Source organism: Bos indicus, chromosome 22 (assembly GCF_029378745.1).
Source record: "Bos indicus isolate NIAB-ARS_2022 breed Sahiwal x Tharparkar chromosome 22, NIAB-ARS_B.indTharparkar_mat_pri_1.0, whole genome shotgun sequence".
Taxonomy (NCBI): domain Eukaryota; kingdom Metazoa; phylum Chordata; class Mammalia; order Artiodactyla; family Bovidae; genus Bos; species Bos indicus.
In genome coordinates, this window is record NC_091781.1 from 5083079 (window position 1) to 5104330 (window position 21252).

At 44.1% G+C, this 21252-nt stretch overlaps 1 protein-coding gene across 1 annotated transcript in view; it reads left to right on the top strand.

Moving 5' to 3' along the window:
* The window catches only part of TGFBR2 (transforming growth factor beta receptor 2), a 92493-nt gene that overhangs the window by 61773 nt on the left and 9468 nt on the right, over positions 1–21252 (top strand). Inside the window, exons 4-5 of the mRNA XM_019984582.2 lie at positions 4813–5612; positions 7457–7598. Coding sequence (XP_019840141.2) covers positions 4813–5612; positions 7457–7598 — 942 coding nt within the window. The remainder of the gene's footprint in view (positions 1–4812; positions 5613–7456; positions 7599–21252) is intronic.

Sequence of the window (21252 nt, forward strand, 5' to 3'; positions counted from 1 at the left end):
AGGAAACCCGGGCAGGGAGACCAGCACTCGATGCCTTCTCTCTGGTGCTGTGCGCGCCATGCACGCTGGGACGCCTAGCAAAGCCTGCGGATCTCTTCACAGTGATGTCCTTAAATGCCTAAAACAGCACACACGGGAATTCAAAGAAAATCCAACCTAGAGTCATACAATTAAACCATACAAATGATTTAAGAAATCTGTGCTATAGTAATCTTTGCTTCTTCTATAGTAATGGTTTAAGTAACAAGATCTAGCATCAGATGGAACAAACTGAAATGGCTAAGTGCTGAATATAAAGGATTCGTTGAGGCCTCTGCAAGAAATGTTAACACAGCATAAAATTATCTGTGGTTTCTCTTGGTGACAAAGTCATGGCATGGCTCATGCTGGGAAATGTGAAATTTTAGTTAAAGATTAGAGAAAATAAAAAGATGTCATTTTGCCCATGTAAGCTTCCAGGCCCACTGAATTCTGTCTCTGGAGCCCAGGCTGAGTCACCTCTGTGTGCGCCTGGGAGGCATCCCCTCCTTTGTAGGAACCCCAGAACTCGGTGTGGCCACCGTTGTCCCTTGTTGCAACAGGGGAGTGTAAAGTGAACCTCAGGTTCTGAGCACTGGTTACTTGTGTGTCCAAGAAATGGGTGATGGAGAGTACTGATCCTTGATCTCGGGTGTCCTCGGCCTGCAACAGCTTGGAGCGGGGCTTGGGTTCCCATTCAGAGATTGGGGCTGGGTTGCAGCGGTGGAAGTACCGGATCATAGCCACTAGGTCAGTGGTCACTGACAAGGGCCCTGGCCCTTCTGCTCTGCAGAAAAGAACTTCCACGGAGATGGAACGTAGTGAAGCAAGTAAAGTGTTTTATTAGCAGGAAAGAGTATGGTATGCGTGGATAGACACACAGGCAGACTCAGAGGGAGAGTCCCTGAGTCGCGTCCTCATGGCAGTTTAAATCATTTATATGGGGCGTTTTTTTCCGGTTTTCCTTTGGCCAGTCATTTTGATTTGCCTGGTTCACAGTCCGTGTTTGGTATATCTCAGGATCCTCCCAAGTGTGCGCACACATCTCTTAGCCAAGATGGATCCTACCGAAGAGGCCTCTGGGTAGAGCATCCCATGACATTGTTCCCTCTCCAGCCTGCAGGGAGCTTTTCTGTGCATGTGTGGTCGGGGAGGTTTCCTGACTTCCGGAATGAGAAGTATGTGGTTTGAGCGGGGCCCAGCCTTCTCCCTTAATTGTCCTGCTATTCTTGTCTTGGAGTTTTAGTCAATAGAGAATGAATTTCCAGTTGCTTTATCCTGCAGGGGGGCCCATCTGCCTCCTCCCTCAGTAGTTCAGCAATTATGTCTTGAGTTCTGTACAAGCTGTGTCCTGTGATGATGGGTTCTGAGAGAAGAAAGCAAAAAGGTTTAAGGTTCTTCCTTGTGTAAGACTTCTGATTCCCAGACAGGAGAGAGATGCACAGTGGCAGGAACATTGGTTCTTCGTTAAGAACCGAGGGGAGCAGTCTACACACCCAAATGTGCCCCTTTGGACGCCCCGGGATCACTTAGTGGACGGCCTGCAGTCACTTAGGCCAGCCCCAAGTGACACAGCCACTTCATCCAATTGAGCGCTTGTATAAAGGCATTCTTAATTGGCTCCCAGTGATGTGAAGTTTAGAAACAGCATGGCATGGGGTTACGAGCGGGCGTCTCTAATCAGAGTTTGAGAATCTACAGAATGGGGTTTATAATAATAGTAGTATCTATCTCATGGGGTTTTCTGTCCATTAAATATAAATATTATATAAAACTCTTGGCACACAGAGAAGTATATAATTTGTATTCAGTTTACTCTTCTATGTGTAATTGGGGGTTGGCAGGAGGAAATACTCCCTGCTGGTCCCTGAGTAAAGGAGAAGCTGATTGTACCCGCTATACCCACAGCTGCTGGTTTCTCTGGGAGCAACTCAGGGGTTAACTCTGAGAGGGTGTGGGTGGCTTCTGTTTAGATAAAGCCACATCCCAGAGCTTCCTTTCAGCCTGATTTGCTATTGTTAGGGTTTTTCACCACCTCTTTGAAGTTTTAAGACTGACAGATGTTAATAGATAATTCCCTCCCCACCAAATTTTTATGTGTAGGTTTTCAAAAAGAAATCACAGGAAATTTGAGGGGAAGGTAACATTTGGTTTCTGATATTGAAAGGGGGGTTTCTAGAGTCTTCTTTAATCGGTAAATTTCAGATTTCTGTTTCTGTGTTTCCTTTAACCTGAAAAAGACTAGAAATCAGCAAGGAATATTCTTTTTCATAAATGGACAGGAATTGGAAAATAAAATTATCAGTGATACATGAACAGTTCATTTGGATGTTTTACCGCCTTTAGTGAATTGGACACACAGCTAAATAATTATGCAATTAATATTTAGAAATTTTTCATTGAGTTGTTTTCTCATCCATAAAAGAATATTCACATTGGAGCAACATGATGGCTCTTTAGATTTCCCCGGTGCATTGCAGGTTGTTAAAATAGCACCAGTAGAAGGGGGGCGAGCAGACTTTTTCTGTAAAGGGCCCGGTAGTAGATGTTTTAGGGCCAGAAGTGATCTCTGTTGTATGAACTACTTAGTGTCTTTTTTTTTTTTTAATTTAAACAGCCCTTTAAAAATGGAAAATCCATCCCTCTTGAGGCTGAACAAGAGCATCCCCTGTACCCTGGGGCCATAGTTTGCTGACCCCTGCTGAACAGCGTGGAGAATGAGAGGGAGTTTTTTAAATTGAAGTCTAGTTGATTTACAGTGTTAATTTCTGCTGTACAGCAAATTAACTCAGTTGTGCTGGGAGGGATTGGGGGCAGGAGGAGAAGGGGACGACAGAGGATGAGATGGCTGGATGGCATCACCAGCTCGATGGGCGTGAGTTTGAGTGAACTCCTGGAGTTGGTGAGGGAGGCCTGGCGTGCTACAATCCATAGGGTCGCAAAGAGTCGGACACGACTGAGCGACTGAACTGAACTGAATACATATATATGCACATTCCAATATGTATATATAAAGGAATATATATATACATATATACATTCCCTTTTTCATATTCTTTTCCATTATGGTTTATCATAGGGTATTAAAATAGTTTCCTGTGCTAAATAGTAGGACTTTGTTATTTATCCATCGTATACATACTAGTTTACACCTGCTAACCCCAAACTCCCAATCCATCCCTCCCCCAACCCTCTCCCTCGGGCAAGCACAAGTCTGTCTGTTATGTCTGTGATTCTGTTTGTTTCATAGATAAGTTCATTTGTGCAATATTTCAGATTCCATATGTAAGTGATAACATATTGTATTTGTCTGTCTGACTTTACTTAGTGTGATAATCTCTAGCTCCATCCATGTTGCTGCAAAAATGGCATTTTGTTCTTTTTTATGGCTGAGTCGTATTCTGTTGTCTATATGTACCACATCTTCTTTATCCAAGAAGGGAAGGACTTTGTCTCATTAATCATTCATCCAGCTTCTACCCTGCACCAGCTGCTTAGTAGAGTGTGGTGATCAGGACCTCTAGATTTACCCCTGTAGAGCTTACTTTCTCATGGGAGGAACAAGCAGAGAATTAAACACATTTATTTATAAGACATCTTATGTTGTTACAGACAGGTGTCCACTTGAAGAAAACATTCCCATTGGATAGTCCAGATAGTAGAGGTGGAGTTACAGGGGAGGAATGTTATTTTCTGCAGCATCTGCTGCGGTGTCTGATGCTGATACTGCATCAGTATCATTTTATCTGTCCCCTCAGTCTTGATCTCGAGGCTCATTCTTTGCTGGGTAACAGGGACCATCCATGTCTCCACAAGAGTTTCTATTTCTCCTGTAGTTCAATCTTTTCCTGCAACCATTTTGTCCCATCACACTTCAGCCTCTGGTCCCACCTACCCTGGGGTCCCATGCAGCCTGCCAGTGTGAGTAAGAACTTAGGTTTTCAAGATTCAATCACCACATTTTTCCTTCTTCCTGTTTTTAAAAATTTTATTGAAGTATAGTCAATTTACAATGTTAATTCCGCACAGCAAAGTGACTCAGTTATATATACATATATGTGTGTGTGTTCTTTTTCCTACTGTTCTCCGTTATGGTTTGACACAGGATGTTGACCATAGTTGCCTGGTCTATAGCAGGAGTTTGCTTATCCCGTGTATAACAGTTTGCATCTGCGTAACCCAGACTCGCACCCCAGCCCTCTCCATCCCTTCGTGGTAACCCTGTCTGTTTCCGTGTCTGTGAGTGTGTTTCTGTTTTGTAGGTAGGCTCATTTGTGCCATACTGTAGATTCCACATGTAACTGATGTCATATGTTTGTCTTCGCTTAGTGTGATAACCTCTAGGTCCATCCGTGTATCTGGCAGTGGCATTATTTCATTCTTTCTTACGGCCGAGTAATAATCCATGGTATATATGTACATCTTCATCCATTCATCTGTTGATGGACATTTAGGTTATTTGTATGTCCTGACTATTGTGAATAGAGCCAGCAAAGCATTTTTAAAGGCCAGTGAGGAGGGCCTTGTTCTCAGCTTGTAATCAGCTTGTTCTCAGTTCTGATTGGTTGATGGTGAATTTTGATTTCCCAGCTAAGTTTTGAGGGAAGAGTAAAAGACGTTGACTAGATGGCCAGATGGACAAGCACACCCAAGCATCCATGCCTGGAATAAAAACTTACCATACCGTGTGCATTAAAACTGTGCTGATGGTAAATCCCACAGTGCCTGGGGTGTGGACCACTTCTTCCCAGGGCACACCTGCTGACCCGCTCCTTCTCTGTGTTTCCACTTCAGAGTACACCAGCAGTAACCCCGACTTGCTGCTGGTTATCTTCCAAGTGACAGGCGTCAGCCTCCTGCCACCGCTGGGCATCGCCATCGCAGTCATCATCACTTTCTACTGCTACCGCATCCACCGGCAGCAGAAGCTGAGCCCAGCCTGGGACTCGGGCAAGCCGCGCAAGCTGATGGAGTTCAGTGAGCACCTGGCCATCATCCTGGAGGACGACCGCTCCGACATCAGCTCCACCTGCGCCAACAACATCAACCACAACACGGAGCTGCTGCCCATCGAGCTGGACACCCTGGTGGGCAAGGGGCGCTTCGCCGAGGTCTACAAGGCCAAGCTGAAGCAGAACACGTCTGAGCAGTTCGAGACCGTGGCCGTCAAGATCTTCCCCTACGAGGAGTATGCCTCCTGGAAGACGGAGAAGGACATCTTCTCGGACATCAACCTCAAGCACGAGAACATCCTGCAGTTCCTGACGGCCGAGGAGCGCAAGACGGAGCTGGGCAAGCAGTACTGGCTCATCACTGCCTTCCACGCCAAGGGCAACCTGCAGGAGTACCTGACGCGCCACGTCATCAGCTGGGAGGACCTGCGCCGGCTGGGCGGCTCGCTGGCCCGCGGCATCGCGCACCTGCACAGCGACCACACCCTGTGCGGCCGGCCCAAGATGCCCATCGTGCACAGGGACCTCAAGAGCTCCAACATCCTGGTCAAGGGCGACCTCACCTGCTGCCTCTGCGACTTCGGGCTCTCACTGCGGCTGGACCCCACCCTGTCAGTGGATGACCTGGCCAACAGTGGGCAGGTAGGGTGGCCCTGCCCCTCACTGCTGCAGCCCTCGCTGCTGCGCCCCTCCGGCTCGCGCTCCTTCCGCCCTGCACTCTGACCTCCCCCAGGGGATCCACTCAGCCCTGGAAGCACCCTGCTCTCCTGCCAGGGTGCCTCCCACAGCCAGCAGCACTTCTCTCTCTGGCTCTCAGACCCTTCCCAATCTAGCACAGCCATTTTCTCCTTGAGTCAGTCTTCATTTCTCGTCCATTTAGACTTTTTTTCTTTGCTTCAAGCACTGCTAGTATCTCTTTTTCCTTGTACTCAGCCTCTTTCTGCTCTGTACTTTTGGTCCTTATGTTGCCTTTTTTTTTTTTTTTTACCATTTTAGAAGGTAATCTCCTTGAAGTCCAAATCCACATACATTTGGTCACATCCAACACAAGGCCTTGAACAGGCAAAGAGACCAATAAGTATCTACAGAGTGAGTGACTGACTGGGTGAAGGGAGAGTTCTTTTGAAACATCTCACAGATTAAACTGGAAACCTTTTTTGGCTAAGGAGCTATTAGAGACTGACTAACGTTACCACTGGGTGCCCCAGGTGGCACTATGGTAAAGAACCCACCTGCCAATGCAGGAGACAGATAAGACTTGGGTTCAGTCCCTAGGCCAGGAAGGTCCCCTGGAGAAGGAAAAGGCAACCCACGCCAGCATTCTTGCCTAGAGAATCCCATGGACAGAGGAGCCTGGCGGGCTATAGTCCATGGGGTTTCGAGTCAGAGACGACTGAAGCGACTTAGCATGCACACACAGCGTTGTTGTCATCCTTTATAAAAGATGGGCCCCGTGTTTCACACACCAGAAGCTTGGCTGTGACTGAGAGCAAAGTCTTGGGAGCATCGTTGCCTCCTCTGACCAGGCTGAGGGTTGTGCTTTTGGAGCATCTCGTCACTGCTCAGGCAGCCCTCCAGGGGTGCACATCCAGTGAGGAGATGAGCACGTTGAAACTCAGATGAATCAATGTGCCAGGGTGACCAGTCGTGGAGTGACTTATTAAAAAGAAACTTGTCTTCTAATGCATGACAATAAAAAGCATTATTTTGGAGTAACATTATCAACTCACTTGACATTCCCCTGGATCCTTGGGAAGGTAGGACGTCGCTGTTATTTAGTCAGTCTATACAAGCTGCATTATCACTCACTCAAATGATTTTTTCCTTAGAAATATTTTTTTCTTTTTTCCTATGTATCACAGTGTTTTCATACTGTCAGATAAAATCACACAGCATGCCTATCAAATTTATAAAATGACCAGATTTGAGCTTGTAGTGGAAATACTTCCGTATAGTTCGACTCAGCAGAGCTTTTATGTAATTATATGACATCCTCGGCACACTAGAACGTACCGGGGGGTGAACAAAGGAGACTAACGCAACCCTCAGGGGACAAAAAGAATCCTGGCGGTTATTATTTTCACCTCGTATCTTGGAGTTTCAAGAATGAAAAGATATTTAGTTTGGAAAAACACTGAAAGTGTCCATCACCAGTGTGGTCTCAGGGTCTCTGCAAAGACGTTACTGCACACGTGGTATGATGATCTTGTGTCCTGAGCCTAGACACAGCAGGTCTGGGCTTTGCCATTTCCTTCTTTTGGCATTTGTTCTTTATATTCCTTCAAGGTTTTTCAGGGAGAGACAACCTATTTTTTAAAAAAATTACATAAGCTCTACCTTTCTACGCAGGTCTCATTATCTTAAAAAGCATTGTGGTTTTTAAAGACCAACAACTACTCACGTAGGGGGCCAAGCGTCAGCTGTATTTTGAAAGCAGACCTGCAGTGGGAGTTGGATGACGGGCCTCCGTGTGTGTTCTTCTTTAGGTGGGAACGGCGAGATACATGGCTCCAGAGGTCCTCGAGTCCAGGATGAATCTGGAGAACGTGGAGTCCTTCAAGCAGACGGATGTCTACTCCATGGCCCTGGTGCTCTGGGAGATGACGTCTCGCTGCAACGCAGTGGGAGGTAGGCATGGACCACCATCCTGGTGGACCTCCAAATGATGCTGTGCTCATTGCTTCAGCATGAGTTCAGGGATACGGAAGAGCTGTGTGAGATCTGGTAGGACACAGATATTCCAGCATGATGTGGAATCATGCCTTGGTTCTGTAGCTGCAAGCCAGGTTCAGGGCATAAAGCATTTTATCTCCTTTCCTGAAGTATATAATTACTTTTCCCTGGACCCATTTCTCCATTGATATCTACAGATCTAGCAAGAGAGGAACACTAATAATATTTATAAGAATTCATTTCTTCTTTGATTCAGAAAATTACCTGATTTTTTAAAAGGTTTTTCAGAATTAAAAGGTCCAGAAAATAGATTTTACTTAAAATTTACTTTTATGGACTTAACTTTCCTTTGCTGGAGAAAACAAGCAGAATGGTTTGACGGATTTGTTTAGGTTTTGAAAAATCTAGAGAAGAGAGGTTATTAAGGAATGTAGCATTCTTCAGGGGTACCGGGGATGTCATGTTTTAGAGGGCATTGTCCCCTCATCTTCCTGGAGATGGGCATGGCTGATGTCCACACCAGTTCATCCTTTTCTGGGCCTCCTCAGAGGTTTACAGTGGTTACCGTCAGGATCTGAGGTCTCACCTTAGAAGTGTGTATATCCTAACCTGGTCCTGGTAGGATGCTAAGTCAAGCCAAGCTAACTCCAATTTTATGTTTAACCCTTTGTTTCATAATAATTTTAGACTCACAGAATCATTGCGTGAGTAGTACAGGGAGTTCCCATATGCTCTTCACCCAGCTTCCCCTCCTGTTAACATCTTACCTAAACCAAGTCCCCAGAATTGGGGAACAGGATTCACTCGGGATTCCACATTACCTTGGTGTCCAGGCCACCTCAGTCTCCTTCAACGTGTGATGGTCACTCAGCCTGTTTCTTTCGTGACCTTGGCAAGAATTCAGACCAGTTATTTTATAAACAGTCTCCCACTGTGGGTTGCTCTGATGCCTTCCTATGGTCAGACTGGGATCGTGCCTTTCCAGGCAGGAACGCCTCAGAAATAGTGCCATGCCCTCAGCACCGCACACGGCTGGTGTGCCAGCGTGCTTGCTGGCCCGTCTCCTCACACGCTGAAGGCGGCGCCAGCTCTCTCCCTGGGGAGACACTACCTTTTCCATGTGTAATTAATACATATCTTGTGGGAAGGTGCTTTGACCTGTTTCTACTAAACACCTGTTTAATAAGGAGACTAGACCTGTTTTTTAATAATAATTTTACCTGCTGATTTTTAGGGTCAATTAATAGTTCTTGCAGATGATTATTACTGTAACGTTTGCTTAATGGTGATTTTCTATTTTTCTTATCCCTTCTACATATTTTTCATAGATGCTTGGGAAATATCTGTCCTTTCTCTCACCAGTCCCTGTTATTTATTCATTTTACTCTGTGTTTACATGAGTATGGGATTGTGGGTATTTTATTCCGTGGATATTTAATGTTATCAGTATTTGTCACTTAGGTCAGTTTTGGGCACTGGCCAGACTCTCCAGCGTTTTGCTCCAGGTGGGTTAGGTTGTCAGCATTGCTGGCTCTGATCATTCCTCCTGCTGAGAACTTCCTTAGCTGACTCTCCAGGATGGGCTAGGCTGGGAGCCTCGCTGTCCCATCACCCACATCCCTGGGTCCCTGCACAGGACATAGCACTTCCTGTCTGGCTAACCCAGTTATTTTCTGGTTTTCTGCATGAGATGTCTTCCCCCACAGTATTTCCAAAAGTAACTGAATTTTTCCTTGCACAGTGAAATTTGTTTAACCAAGTTTCAGTCACCGAGAATCATCTTCTGCTTGAAGCTTTGACAGTTCCAAAATGAATCCTTAGACCAGACCCGTGTGAACCGTGAAAGAGGAGACAATGCTGCTGTTACTGTCAGAGTAAATTCACCTAGATTTCGGTATCTCTCTTGTCCTTTCAAAACGGCTCATCGTTCTATAAACATGCTGGAGCCTGTCTCTGCTGTCCCCTCTGGTAGTGCCACCAGCTTCTTAAGGCCTGATCTGCGCTCCCTGCTTCCACAGTTATCAGGGACTGAAGCCCTTTCCTGTTGATATCTGCTGAGTGTGGAAGAATTCCGGCTAGTGGGGAAGAACCGAGTTCACCAGCTTTTACAAGATCTAAAAACGGATACAGTATAAACAAGTTTTCCCAAGGAAGGAACAGGGTCCTATTTGTTCAGTAATCCTCATAACCTTTAGGATAAGAACAGACGGCTTTGGGGAACCGGAAAAGAGGCCATCCCAGTTCTCATTTTGTTTGATCTTAAGCCCACAGTACGGTTTCTCCCATCAGGCTGCAAAATCAAAGTGATTTGTCTATCCTCACTGTGGCCCAGCAGACAGCCCTTCTCTTTACTAAGTGTGTGAACTCACGTGTTAATAATCCCTTTCTTTTGCCTACTTTTAAAAGTGTTATTATATTTGTTTTTTTGTTTTTTTGTTTTTTTGCATGTATGTGTGCGTCAAAAACTGTAAAGGCAGATTTTCAGCCTAATCTTAATTTCAGAGACTTTTATATTTAAAGATCTTCTTAGAAGATACATAAAAGTCAGGACCTTTTAAGGGGAGTTAGGATGTGTTGCCTCTTCCCTGTTGTACAAACACAGATTTCCATAAAGAAGCTTGCTGTCCACTGATGAAACAGGCTTTTTCCCCCCTTTCCTTTTTAAATATTTGCACTTTCAGACACATTTCTTTCTTTACACATAAAATAGGTAATACCACTCTAGTGGATATTAGGCTTTAATTTATACAGAGGGCAGGATATAAAAGGCCTTCCTGAAGCTTAAACTTCTTTGTATAACTTGAAATACAACATAAGAAATTACTATCTTTTTCATGGACAGTCTCATTTCAGAAAAGGAAATGTGGAAAATGCTTACCTCAGTGTGGTGAGTTATAGACTGGTATTTTATTTCACAAAATAGATCCACTGATATTCCCTCCAAGTTATTCTGAGGAGCTGGACATCTGACTGAATGAAGCAGGAGTCTAGGCATCAAGGAACTCTCTTGCAGGGGGAGAATGTGAAACCCCAGCTTTCTTGCCTGGAGAACAGGACCCCATTCTGTTCTCAGGGCTGAGCCCAAATTTTTGGCCTGGAGGCCCAGGCGCTGCCTGCTTTTTTCTGCATTTATCACAGGACTCAGTACTAGACTTTGTCTTGCGCTGTTTACGAGGCCTGGAACACTGAAGGAGACTTTTTTGCAGGCAAGGCAGGGAGCACCAGACTGAGTGCCCAGGTTGGCTAAAGATAGTGTGACAGCAGGGTCAGGCAAAGGGTTAGATCAGCTCTTGAGGGAACAGTGAGCCTCAGAAGTGTCTTCTCTGTGCAAGCAGCAGAGAGGGAACATGATCAAGAGAAAGCATGACACTGGAGAAGCCACGTTCTTCTCACGTGAGAACATGCAGACATAGTAAGAGCACCCTTTGGAAGCAAGCTGGTCCAGCTCCCTTACCACAAGACATAGATTGTCATAAGTGAAGAAGGTGGTCAAAAATGAAAGGCTTTCTGGTGGAAGTAGGTTTGGTCCAGATGAAGAAGGCCACAAGAAATGATAGCTACCATTACATAAGCAATAGCATTATGGAACAATTCATCCCACTTACCAAGGGTTCTTTGAAGGGTGTGCTGTTACTAGCCCCATTTTACAGGTGGGTAAACTGAGGCTTCAGGAAGTACGATAGTGGAGACAGAAATCAAAGCCCTGTGGTCTGACTCTGGCCCACAGGCCCTAAATGTCCTACTACAGGACTGATAGCTTATTTAGTCTGTGGCAGCTAGGATTACCATTATTACTGTGGAAGGGGTAGTCAGTCCTACTCTGTATAACGGCCTTTGACTTGAAGCCTTTCTGAAAGCACCTGGCGGGAACATGCAGCGGTGGCCTCGCTGCAGCATGTTCCCGGCGGTGGACTTTGTGAGTCTGTTAATGGAATCCCAAAGCTGTTAAATGCTGTAGCGTGTGTACCTCACATGCCTCGGTGCCTCAAAGTCTGAGATAACTTCTTTACCTTTTGTCTCTGAAGATGTATCAATTCATTATTTCTTTCACCCAACCTGTATTTTTTGAGTACCTTCTGTGTGGCAGGCATTATTCCAAATGGTAAGGGTGCAGAGACTCTCAGGAGATGGAAAACTAGAAGGTAGTGAGCTTCCCCCCTTCTCACAAAAACACCAAAATCACAACTAACTGCTGAAAGCCATCAGTAACAAAGAAATGGTGGAACCTACCAAAAAAGACATCGTAGGTCCAAAGACAAAGAAGAGCCCATAACAAGACAGTCAGAGGGGTGCAGTTGCGATAAAATCAAATCCAATACCTGCTGGGTGGGAAACCCACAGATTGGAAGGCAATTATATTGTGGAGGTTCTGCCACAGGAATAAACGTTCTGAGCCTTACACCAGGCTCCCCAGCCTGGCGGTCTGTCAACGGGAGGAGGAGCCCCCAGAACATCTGACTTTGAAGGTCAGCAGGGTTTGTTTGCAGAACTGGGGAAAACAGAAGCCCCACTCTTAGAGGGCACACACAGAGTCTTGTGCACAGCAAGACCCAGGGGGAAAAGCAGTGACCTCCTAAGAGCCTGCTGGTATTAGACGGTCTCTTGCAAGGCTGGGGTACAGCTGTGACTTACTGTAGGGACAAAGACACTGGTGGCAATACTTCTGGGGAGTTCTCATTGCTGTGAGCCCTCCTAAAGGCCATCATTTTTTCACCATGACCTGGCCCCACACAGCAGCCTATAGGCTCCAATTCTGGGATGCCACAGGCTAACCAACCAGAAGAGTTGACTCATTGGAAAAGATTCTGATGCTGGGAGGGATTGGGGGCAGGAGGAGAAGGGGACGACAGAGGATGAGATGGCAGGATGGTGTCACTGACTCAATGGACGTGGAGTTGGTGGACTCCCGGAGTTGGTGATGGACAGGGAGGCCTGGCGTGCTGTGATTCATGGGGTCGCAGAGAGTCAGACACGAATGAGTGACTGGACTGAACTGAACCAACCAGAATGGTGGGAACACAGCCTCACCCATTAGCAGACAAGCTGGTTAAAAACTTCCTGAGCATGTGACTGCCCAATAAACACACCCGTTGACACAGCTCTGCCCACCTGAGGGACAAGAACCAGTTTCATGCACTGGTGGGACGAAACCAATCCTGCCCAGCAGGATGCCAGCACAAGCATCTTATACCAGCCTTGTCCACCAGGGGGCAGACAACAGAAGCAAGAAGACCTACAACCCTGCAGCCTGTGAACACAAACTGCAATCATAGAAAGGTAGATAAAAATGAAATGGCAGAATATGTCTGAGATGAAGAAACAAGATAAAACCCCAGGTGACCAGCTAAATGAAGTGGAGATAGGCAATCTACCCAAAAAAGAATTCAGAGTAATAACAGCAAAGGTTATCCAAGATCTCAAAAAAATAATGCAGGCACAGATAGAAAAGATGCAAGAAATGCTTAAAACAGAGCTAGAAGATCTAAGGAATGAACAAGCATAGATGAACAATAAAATACTGAAATGAAAAATACACTCAAATGAATAGAATAAATGAGGCGGAAGAATGGATAAGTGAGTTGGAATACAGAATTGTGGAAATCACTACTATGGAACAGAATATAAAGAGAATGAAAAGAAATGAGTCTGAGAGGCCTCAGGAGCAACATTAAATGCACCAACATTTTCATCATAGGGTCCCACAAGAAGAGAGAAAAAGGACCTGAGAAAATATTTGAAGAGATATCAGCTAAAAAATTCCGTGACGTGGGAATGGAAACAGTCACCCACGTCCAGAAAGCTCAGAGAGTCCCAGGTAGGTTAAACACAAAGAGAAACACTCAAGATTCACAATAATCCAATTGACAAAAATTAAAGACAAAGAAAATTTTAATAGCAACAAGGAAAAATCAACAAATAGCATACAAAGGAACTCCCATAAGGTTATAAAGCTGATTTTCAGCAGAAACTCTTAGGAAGTGGTATAATATATTTAAAGTTATGAAAGGGAAGAGTCTACAACCAAGAATCTACAAGCAGGAGTCTACAAGCAAGGTTCTCTTTCAGATGCAATTAAGAAATCAAAAGTTTTACAGACAAGCAAAAGCTGGAGAACTCTGCACCACCAAACCAGCTTTGCAACAAATGCTAAAGGAACTTCTCTAGGCAAAAAGAAAAAAAGAGCCACAACTAGAAACAAGCAAATTACAAATGGCAAAGCTCACCATTAAAGGCAAACATACAGTAATGGTAGGAAATCATTCATACTCAAATATGATGTCAAAACCAGTGATTGTGAGACTAGGAGAGCACAAATGCAGGATATTGGAAGTGTATTTGAAATGAAAAGGCAAGCAACTGAAAACAATCTTGTTTATGTATAGACTGCTGTATCCAAACCTCATGGTAATCACAAACGGAAAATCTACAGTAGGTGCACACGGAAAAAAGCAGCCGAAACACAACACTAAAGTTGTCAAATCACAAGAGGAGAGAAGAAAAGAGAAAGGAAAGAAAAAAACCTACAAGAAACAATTCCAGAACAATTAATAAAATAGCAAAAAAAGAACATATACATTGATAATTATCTGAAATGTAACTGGATTAAATGCTCCAACCAAGAATAGACTGGCTAAATGCTTACAAAAATAAGACCTATATATGTGCTGTCTACAAGAGACACACTTCAGACCTAGGGACACATACAGACTGAAAGTGAGGGGATGGAAAAAGGTATTCCATGCAAGTGCAAATCAAAAGAAAGCTGGAGTAGCAATACATATATCAGACAAAATATTCTTTAAAGACTGTTACAAGATACAAAGACGGATACTACATAGTCATCAAGGGATCAATCCAAGAAGAAGATATAACAGTTGTAATATATTTATATATGTGTAAATATATATGCACCCAACATAGGAGCACTTCAATATATAAGGCAAATACTAATAGCCATTAAAGGAGAAATCGACAGTGATACTCTTTGATCAACGGATGGATCATTCAGAAAGAAAATAAGGAAACACAGGCCTTAAATGACACATTAGACCAGAGGGACTTAATTGATATCTATAGAGCATTCCATTAAAACTGCAAAGAACAGAAACACGTGGAGGCTAAACAGTATGCTGCTAAACAATCAAGGGATCACTGAAAAAGTCAGAGAGGAAGTCAGAAAATACCTAGAGACAAGCGAAAACCCAAGCATGACGATGCAAAACAGATGCAGCAAAACCAGTGCTAAATGGCAAGTCTTATCTCAGGAAACAGGATAAATCCCAAATAAACAACCTAAAGTTATACCTAAAGCCACTAGAAAAAGAGCAACAAATAAAACCCACAGTGCAAGCAAAGAGATCGTAAAGATCATAGCAGTAAAAAAAGAAACAGAGACAAAGAAAACAATAGATAAGATCAGTGAAACTAGACAGCTAGTTCTTTGAAAAGATAAACAAAATTGACAAACCTTTAGCCAGACTCATCAAAAAAAACCAGAGGGCTCAAATCAATAAAATTAGAAATGAAAAAGGAAGAGCTACAGTGGACATCACAGAGTACAAAGGATCATAAGAGACTACTACAGCAACTACATGCCAATAAAATGGACAACTTAGAATAAATGGACAAATTCTTAAAAAGGTACCATCTCTCAAGACTGACCCAGGAAGAAATAGAAAATATGAGCAGACCAGTCACAAGTATGGAACTGAAACCATGATTTTAAAATTCCCAACAAACAAAAAACACTCCCATACTCACCCTGTGAGGCCATCACTCTGGTACCAAAACCAGACAAAGATATCAGAAAAGAAGAAAATCACAGACCAATATCACTAGTGAACATAGACCCAAAAATCTTCAACAAAAATACTAGCAAATCAAATCCAACAATACAGTAAAAGGCTCATAGACCATGATCAAGTGGGATTTACTGCTGAGATGCAAGGTTTTTTTTTTTCTAATATCTGCAAATGAATCAGCATAATACACCATGTTAACAAACTGAAGAATAAATTTGTTTCTTATAGTAAACACTCATACCATGATATAAATAAATCATCATACCATATGATCCTCTCAACAGATACAGGAAAAGCTTCTGACAAAATTCACACTCATGTATAATGAAAATCTCCAGAAGGTGGACATAGAAGAAACATAATTCAACATAACAAAAGCCATATATGACAAACCTACAGTCAACATCCTACTGAATGGTGATAAGCTGAAAGCATTTGCTCTAAGATCAGAACAAGGTACGGATATCCACTCTCACCAGTTTATTCAACAGTTTTGGAAATCCTAAATTCACTGTAATCAGAGAAGAAAAGAACTAAAAGGAATCCAAATTGGAAAAGAAGTAAAACTATCACTGTTTGCAGATAAGATGATACTACAGATAGAAAATCCTGAAGATGTTACCAGAAAACTGTTTGAGCTCATCAATGAATTTGGTAACATTGCAGGATACAAAATAAATACACAGAATCTGTTGCATTCCTACACACTAACACCAACAGACCAGAATATGAAATTAAAGGAACAATCCTATATATCATTGCATCAAAAAGAATAAAATACCTAGGGATAAATCTACCTAAGGAGGCAAAAGACGTGCACTCCAAAAATTTTATATGTGCCGATGAAAGAAACCAAAGGTAACACAAACAGATGGAAAGAGACACCATGTTTCTGGATCAGAAGACATATTGTCAAAATGACTATACTATCCAAGGCAATCTACAGATTTCAGTGCAGTCTCTATCAAAGTACCAGTGGCATGTTTCATAAAACTGGAACAAAAATTGTTTACATTTGCATGGAGACACAAAAGACCCAGGATAGCCAAAGCAATCCTGAGGAAGAAAAACAGAGCTGGAAAAATCAGGCTCCCTAACCTCAGACTATACAACAAAGCTACAGTAATCAAAAAAATATGGTATTGGCACAAAAACAGAAATACAGATCAACAGAACAGGAGAGAAAGGGCAGAAATAAACCCATGGTCAATTAATCTGTGCAAAGGAGGCAAACACATACAATGGAGAAAACACAATATCTTCAATAAATGGTGCTGAGAAAACTAAACAGCTACATGTAAAATAATGAAATTAGAACATTCTCTAACACCATACACAAAAATAAACTCAAAATGGATTAAAGACCTAAAGGCAGGACAGGATAATACATAACTTTAGCAGATAACATAGGCAGGACACTCTTTGACATAAATCACAGCTGTGTCTTTTTAGATCCATCTTCTAGAGTAATGGAAACAAAAATAAATGGAACCTAATTAAACTTACGACTGAGCAACTGAATTGACTGAACTGACTGGATTAAACTCAAAAGCTATTGCACAGTAAAGGAAACCATGAACAAAGTGAAAAGGTAACTCACAGAATGGGAGAAAATATTTGCAAACCACGAGACTGACAAGGGATTAATCTCCAAAATTCACAAACAGTTCATGCAGCTGAATATCACACAAACAGCCCAATCAAAAAATGGGCAGAAGACCTAAATAGACATTTCTCTAAAGAAGCCATCAGATCAGATCAGTTGCTCAGTCGTGTCCGACTCTCTGCGACCCCATGAATCGCAGCAGGCCAGGCCTCCTTGTCTGTCACCAACACCCAGAGTTCACTCAGACTCACGTCCATCGAGTCAGTGATGCCAGCCAGCCATCTCATCCTCTGTCGTCACCTTCTCCTCTTGCCCCCAATCCCTCCCAGCATCAGAGTCTTTTCCAATGAGTCAACTCTTCGCATGAGGTGGCCAAAGTACTGGAGTTTCAGCTTTAGCATCATTCCTTCCAAAGAAATCCCAGGGCTGATCTCCTTCCGAATGGACTGGTTGGATCTCCTTGCAGTCCAAGGGACTCTCAAGAGTCTTCTCCAACACCACAGTTCAAAAGCATCAATTCTTCAGTGCTCAGCCTTCTTCACAGTCCAACTCTCACATCCATACATGACCACAGGAAAAACCATAGCCTTGACTAGATGAACCTTTGTTGGCAAAGTAATGTCTCTGCTTTTGAAGATGCTATCTAGGTTGGTCATAACTTTCCTTCCAAGGAGTAAGCGTCTTCTAATTTCATGGCTGCAGTCACCATCTGCAGTGATTTTGGAGCCCAGAAAAATAAAGTCTGACACTGTTCCCACTGTTTCCCCATCTATTTCCCATGAAGTGATGGGACCGGATGCCATGATCTTAGTTTTCTGAATGTTGAGCTTTAAGCCAACTTTTTCACTCTCCACTTTCACTTTTATCAAGAGGCTTTTTAGTTCCTCTTCACTTTCTGCCATAAGGGTGGTGTCATCTGCATATCTGAGGTTATTGACATTTCTCCTGGCAATCTTGATTCCAACTTGTGTTTCTTCCAGTCCAGCATTTCTCATGATGTACTCTGCATATAAGTTAAGAAGCCATAGAGACGGCCAAAAAGAACATGAAAAGATGGTCAATACTGCTAATCACTCAGTTCAGTTCAGTCGCTCAGTCGTGTCTGACTCTTTGTGACCCCATGGACTGCAGCACACCAGGCCTCCTTGTCCATCACCAACTCCCAGAGTTCACCCAAACTCATGTCCATCGAGTCAGTGATGCCATCCAGCCATCTCATCTTCTGTCGTCCCCTTCTCCTCCTGCCCCCAATCTTTCCCAGCATCAGGGTCTTTTCCAATGAGTCAGCTCTTCACATCAGGTGGCCAAAGGATTGGAGTAATCACTAGAGAAACACAAATCAAAACTACAAAGAGATAGCACCTCACACCAGTCAGAGCAAACAATAAATGTTAGAGAGGCTGTGGAGAAAAGTGAACCCTCCTAAACTGTTACTGGGAGAACAGTATGGTGCTTCCTTATTAAACCAAAAATAAAGCTACCATATGATCCAGTGATCCCAGTCCTGGGCATACATCTGGAGAAAACCATGGTTCAAAAAAGTGTGTAACATCCCAGTGTCCATTGCAGCACTATTTAAAATAGTCAAGACATGGAGGCAACCTAAATATCCATTGCTAGGTGAATGGATAAAGAATATGTAGTTCATATATACGATGGAATAATACTCAGCCATGAAAAAGAGACACAATGCCATTTGCAGCCACATGGATGGACCTGGAGGTGATTATACTAAGTAAAATAAGTTCAGACAGAAAAAGACAAATGATATGTTGCTTATATGTGGAACCTTAAAAGATACAAATGAATTACAAAACAGACGCACAGACTTAGAAAAACTTACAGTTATTAAAGGGAAAGGTGATAGAGAAGGATAAATGGGGAGTTTGGGATTGAAATATACACACTGCTATATATCAGATAGATAACCAAGAAGGACCTACTGTATATTACAGGGAACTCTATTCAATATTCTGTGCTAACCTAAATGGGAAAAGCAATTGAAAAAGAATAGACACATATATATGTATCAATGAATCACTTTGCTGTACACCTGATGCTGGTACAACATTTTTAATCAACTACAGACCAATATAAAATTTTTTAAAATGCTGAGAGTGCAGCAGTGAGAAAAATCTTTGTCCTCAAGGGACAGAGCGTCTAATGAAGAGCTAATACAGCGTGCTGCAGTCCATAAGGTTGCCAAAGACTCAGACACGACTTAGTAACTGAACAATAACAAAATATGCTAGAAAGACAAGTAATATGTCAGTATCAGGGCTGGGGATGATGGTTGCAGAAAGAAAACCCAAGTTGGGCATAGCTAATAACAGAGACTGTTATTTCAGAGACTTAGGTCATCTGGAAGTATGCAACAGAAAAACCAAGAAAACAGGTTTTTCAGAGTTGTTTGAGGAGGGAACGAGATGGAAGGAGCTGGCTGGTGTGTTATTGTTTTATAAAGGAGTAAGTCATGAACTCACCATCTCTCCAGGACAAACCTGGAGACTGGCTCTCTTACAAAGAAATCTCTGTCCTGGCTTTGGTTCGTCTGGTGTCCGTGCAGGAGTCTGTGTGTAATGTGTGGGAGGCAGAGGAAGGCGGGTCCTTTCAGGGCTCCCCCTCTGGGAGCACGGCAGGCAGTGTTCATGTCACCCAGCCACACTGGCCCCCAGGCCGCCTGACTTTCAGATCCCTAGCCATGTCAGCCTTTGAATAGCAGCTGACACACAGCAGCCAGCTGAGCAAGTATTTTCACAAGACGATGAGAAACAAACTCAGCCTGCTGCAGCCTGTGAGGCAGAAAAAATGAAAGGAAAGGAGTGGGGTGGGGGCAGGGAAGAGGGTGGGAGAGGAGTGAAGAGAGCCTGGGATAGCAACCTTCCTCTTCCTGCGTTTTGAGGCAGGATAATTTGGAAGGAAGACAGATATAAAAAGGTTCCGCTCTGGGGAAAACTGCCAACAATTTTGCAGCTCTGTGAAGTTGGAACCACGATCAAAACAGCAGCTGTGGACCAGATGCTGACTTTAAGAGGAGCATCCCTATTGCCCAGGCCCCTCTGAGCACCAGAGCTCGAGATGCGGACTTTTCTTCTGCCAGCCTCCAACCAGATAAAGAGATGCCAAGGGGTGGGGATGAGGCCCTGGCCCTCAGGGGAGCCTGGGATGGGGGTGGAAAGAAGAGCAGCGAGGTCTAGAAGCTTCCTAGAGCGGCAGCTATTTGAAGCCTTCAAGGAGATCCCAGGGTCCCTGGTGCACCTAGCCCTGGGAGGTGGCGGTGGGGGCTGATCTCAGCAGGTGGTCCTGCTGGGGGAGCAGGGTGTCAGCCTGGGGACGGACCAAAGCCTTGGGTCGGCCGGACTCTTGAAGAGGAATCCAAGTTCAGCAGTCTGTAGGGAAAAGAAGGCAGGAAAGGCCTAGGAGAGAAGGAACAGGAAGTGAGACAGGCCGTGGAGGGAGCTGGTGAGCCCCAGGCGGTCACCTGGGGAACAGCTGAAGCATGATCCTGCTGAGGACTGGGGACGCTGGCGCAGAGCGCATACAACACCTCAGCATCACACCCCTGACTCCGGGTTTATCTTCCGTCTGCTGTCAGTTGACAGTTAGTGTACCTTCCACTGGCATTTGTGGTTCTGCATTCCTGGCTCTAACCGCTCACGGATCTTGTGTTGAGTTTATGACCCACAGCTGCTTGACTCACGGATGCAAAGCTCACGTATCCAGGGGATCGGGTGGGAGACTGGGCGTCCGTGGGTGTTGGCGTCTGCCTCTGGTCCTGGGACCGGCCCCTGCAGGTACTGAGGGAGCTCTGTGCTGAGTGATGGTGGCGGCACTCACGCTCTCTCTTGTGCTGTGGATATGGAAACTGAGGCACAAGGTGGTGCCCTCTCTCTTCCAAGTCCTCACCTCTAGTTTGTGATGGAATCCAGGCAGGCACAACTAACCATGTCCCTGCTTATGATGCATATTGATAGCACTTTAAGTGCTAAACTTAACCTTACTCTTTAAGCTCCTTGATTCTTTTTTCATAGAGGTATTTCTTTCTTTCTTTTTTTGGCCACAGTGTACAGCACACAGAATCTTAGTTCCCTGACCAGGGATCAGACCTGTGGTCCCTGCAGTGGAAGCAGAGTCCTAACCACTGGACTGCCAGGGAAGTCCCCGAGTTCTTAAAAGATGAGACTCTCTGACCTACCCTTTG